Here is a 4,045-nt window from a genome sequence, read left to right as displayed (position 1 = left end):
TGGGAGCATCCCCGCTCCCATGGGAAGAAGCTTCCCGGCACAGCCCAGACACTGGCAGTGGATGCCAGCATGAAGGGCACACGGCCGGACGGCCGGGGATCTCTGGAACATGGCGGACCCCAGCGTGCGGCCGGGAGCTGGTCCTGCCTCAGCCAGCTCCTGGGGGTGCTGCAGAGGATGAAGAAGGAGTCAAAGCCTGAGATGAAGAATCCAAAGGAAGAGATGAAAGAGAAGAGACCCCGGCTGGAGGAGCAGAGCAGTAAGCGGCCCCAGCACCGAGCGTCCCGCACACAGCCGACACCCCACGGCAGCCCTCTGTCCCCTCCCTCGACAGCTTCTCCACCAGCGGATGGAGGACAGGAGCCCAGGCAGGAGGAGGAGACGGCGGACGTGTCAAGGAGCAAGCGCTTCTCCCCGCAGGACTCCCTGCCCTCCATACATCACCTAAGCACTGAGGGGTTTCTGGACCCCCAGACTCCACCGGACCCCCAGGCTCCCCAGACATACCACGACCACCAAAAGGCCCACCGGAAACTGCCTTCACTGGCCAACCCCAAACTCCTGGACAACCCGATGCCCATCATCTCCTGCATGGAGCCCATGCCCCGTCCTTCAGCCACCAACAAGGACAAGTTGAAATAATACTGTGGGACAGGTTGGGTCAAGTGCCGGGGTCCCACTCCTCCTCATCCCCACATGTGGCGAGCTCGAAAACACCGAGACCTTGAAACCCTCACACCATAGCTGGCTATAAAGTAAATATTTTTTGCAAATTCAGACACTAGAGTCTTCTAAAAGTGCAGTTTTCCCAAGTATTAGAAAACAAATTAGTCCTGTGTCGCTCAAACCGGGACACTTGCTGCCCTGTGAGGTCCTCCTGCTGTTCTGCACGGGAATGGTGTGTCTCCACGGTGCTGGTTGGGGTCCCGCTGCTCCTGCCTCCAACAGCAAAGGTTGGACATTTCTGTCCCGTGCGTTTGCAATGAGAACTTTGCGGTCCTCGTTGTCCTTCATGGAATTGGGGTGTTTGACCTTGCTCAGTGAGCGTTCTGCTTGCATCCATGCCAGTCGGACCTGAAAAAATGCCAAAAGGAGGTCAGAATATTAATGCAGATGCTTTACGCCTTGGTATCCTTCGTGGGTGGCTCCAATGAGGGATGGCTGCCGCGTTGTGAGCGACGTGAGGAGGCTGCAGTTTCCTCTGATCTCCCAAGAAAAGCCAAGCGGCTCTGGCTTGGCTGCCCCGGGACCGCGCCGTGGCAGCACCCGCCTCGTCCGGCACGACTGCGACGTGCTGCCTCCTGTCCTACGGGGCGTGAGCAATCCGCTGCTCAAAGACCTCCAACGCGGCCTCTTCTTGTTCCGTGGGGAGCTCGTCCTCCTCCAGCTCGTCGTCAGAGAGCCCCAGGAACTCTGTAGGCACCGTGGTTGTCTCCTCAAAGGGATGAGCACACGGGCAGTAGCGATAATCGGCGAAGCTCCGTGTGCCGACGTGATTTTCCGAGCACAGCTGGGATTTTCAGAACTCGCAGTGCAGTGGGACGCTGCCAGTGACCTTGAACTGGTCGGCTGCGGTCAGCAAACTCTGAATGTTGCCAGCTGTGATGGGTACTGTCCCGTGGTAACGAGCCGCATCCTTTTAGGTGGAGTTTTGGAGATTTTATAGACTCCCTTCTCTGCGTTGCTCCAGTTGCGGACAAAGAAAGCCCTGAAAAAACCTGAGCAGTGACGGGGGAAAAGGCAGCTTTGCTGCGTTAAACCCAGACCCTGCTATCACCGTGGCTCCTCCTTCCCCGGGCATCGATTTGGGCACTCGCCGTAGCCACCCTGGGAGGCTGCGGGGTTATTACTTCATGGTTTACGAACTGGTTGTCTTAAAAAGGAGTCGAGGTGGTGAGCGGCCACCTTGCTTCAACGAGAACGCCAGAGGGCGGTGGCGTGTGGGGAAGGCAAACCTCCTGCCCAAGGCCAGACGAGCCCGTCTGGCCATGCTCCAGCCCTGCACCGCATCTGGGGCTTCGTCAGACACCGCTTCCAGCGCTGCTCTTAGATCTTTGGTTGTGGCTGAATTCTGGTGTCCAGGGAGACACCGGGACTATGGGGAACTGCTGGAGGAGAGTTTCAGTGCCGAGGGAAGCGCTGGAGAGACACTAAGGCAGCGTGACGCAGCCCGGGAAATCCTGTTTGTCCCCGTCCCGTCTCGTTCCAGGCTCTGCCCTGAAGTATTGACTGCAGCTACAGCAGATCGTTTTGCGAGCGCTGAATTCCCCACCGCCCGCGCTGATGATCCCATGGCAGAGTTTCCCCTTCTGGTGATCCTCATGGATAGACGGCGCGAGCCCAGGGACTGCGTGAAGCCCTGCACGTGCCTGAGGATGACGAGTATCCGGTGGGAGCCAAGGCAGAGTCAGGGGACAGGGAGCTCCGTGCTGACTCCTCGCTGGCCTCGCTCGTGGCCGGCTGCTTTTCCTCTGCGCTTCGTCGTGTCTGTAGGTGACACGGGTGCCAAGGAGCCCCTCTACGAGGGTGTCGGCACAGCTTGCAAAACGGTTTGGACTTTTCTAGGCTTAAAAAAAATAAAATGCAAGGGTCAGTACTGGGAGCTGCTTCGGGCACAGGGCAGAGGCACAGCCCCCAGTCAAGAGTGCAGCGAGTGGCCCCAGGTACTGCCGGACAGCCCCCAAACACCTCCCAGCAGCCCCAGTCCGGCCCTGGGCAACCCTTGGGACTTGTCTTTAGGGTGACACCATCTCCTTCTTGACTTTGGTGCCCCAATGGAACTGCTCTGCCACCACAGCATCTGCTGCTGAGGGTATCTCATCTCTCGGGATGGTCCATGTCAACCCTCCAGACAAGATGTCCCGTGGGGTGACAGCGATACAGCAACGCAGCCCGCAGCTCTCCGAGTCACCGAGACTTTCCCATCGCCCACTGACACACTGCGCCGCTTCCGTATTCCCTGTTCTGTTTCGCTCTAGCCAAGACCCAAATTTCTACAAGGAATTATACTCGATTGTGCCTCAAAACCTCTGTTCCTCTTTCCAAGGCAAAGGCTTGTATCCAGGAGACCCTCGTTGTCCTCTTCCACTGCCTGACCACAGGACGTAATGTCAACTTTGTCTTCAAAGATACAGGCGTCCTTTCCATCGGGGGTAAAAAAGTCACAATGAGATTATTTTTACGAAGACCTAATTTATTGGATGGACGCAACTGGATGCCTTCAGAATCAGTTACTTCACGTAAGAGTATCTCCAACAGCTGCAGAAGGTGTCCAAAGGAGTAAAGTGGTGGTGGTGCCTTCCTGGTATTGTTCACCTTCCAGAAAGCTCTGTCTGTGTGTGTCTTTGGGCAGGAGATGGCTTCTCTCCACCGAGGACAGAGGATTTGGTCGGTTCGGAGGGAAAAGGAGCTGCGACAGAGTCCTGCCCCAGCAACGTCACGGAGCTGTCACGGTGAGGCCACCACCAACGTCCCTGGTAGCTCTCTCCCGACACCAGCATCTTCAGCCGGGGCTGTGCTTTCGCTCCGTTCCGGGGAAGCACAGGACAACACCCCTCCACGCACACCACCAGCCCATCCCGAAACGTCAGGAGGACACAGTGCACCCCAAACAGCCCTCTCACCCCAACTACACCCCACTGTGCCCCAAACACACCCGTGTCACCCAAAACACACACCTGGCCCCAACTCTACCCCACTGCACCCCAAACACACCGCCCTGTCACCCCAACTACACCCCAATGTGCCCCAAACACACCCGTCACCCAAAACACACACCTGGCCCCAACTCTACCCCACTGCACCCCAAACACACCGCCCTGTCACCCCAACTACACCCCAATGTGCCCCAAACACACCCATCACCCAAAACACACACCTGGCCCCCAACTACACCCATCTGCACCCCAAGTACACTCAGCTGCACCCTAAGTACACTCAAGTGCCCCCCAAACACACCCGTTGTCACCCAAAACACACACCTGGCCCCAACTGCACCCCACTGCCCCCCAAACCAAAAGGGCCAGCTGGGAAAAGTGATGCTGAT

General features: G+C 57.7%; 1 protein-coding gene across 1 annotated transcript in view; it reads right to left on the bottom strand.

The window, feature by feature from the left end:
• Positions 1-1,306: 1,306 nt before the first annotated feature.
• The window catches only part of LOC104290389 (calmodulin-like), a 6,136-nt gene continuing 3,397 nt past the window's right edge, over positions 1,307-4,045 (bottom strand). The window contains exon 4 of the mRNA XM_009889483.1: positions 1,307-1,413. Coding sequence (XP_009887785.1) covers positions 1,307-1,413 — 107 coding nt within the window. The remainder of the gene's footprint in view (positions 1,414-4,045) is intronic.

This window comes from Charadrius vociferus, unplaced genomic scaffold, assembly GCF_000708025.1.
Source record: "Charadrius vociferus isolate BGI_N301 unplaced genomic scaffold, ASM70802v2 scaffold2207, whole genome shotgun sequence".
NCBI lineage: Eukaryota > Metazoa > Chordata > Aves > Charadriiformes > Charadriidae > Charadrius > Charadrius vociferus.
Note: the sequence above shows the minus strand (reverse complement) of the source record. Positions and strands in the feature narration are given on the sequence as shown.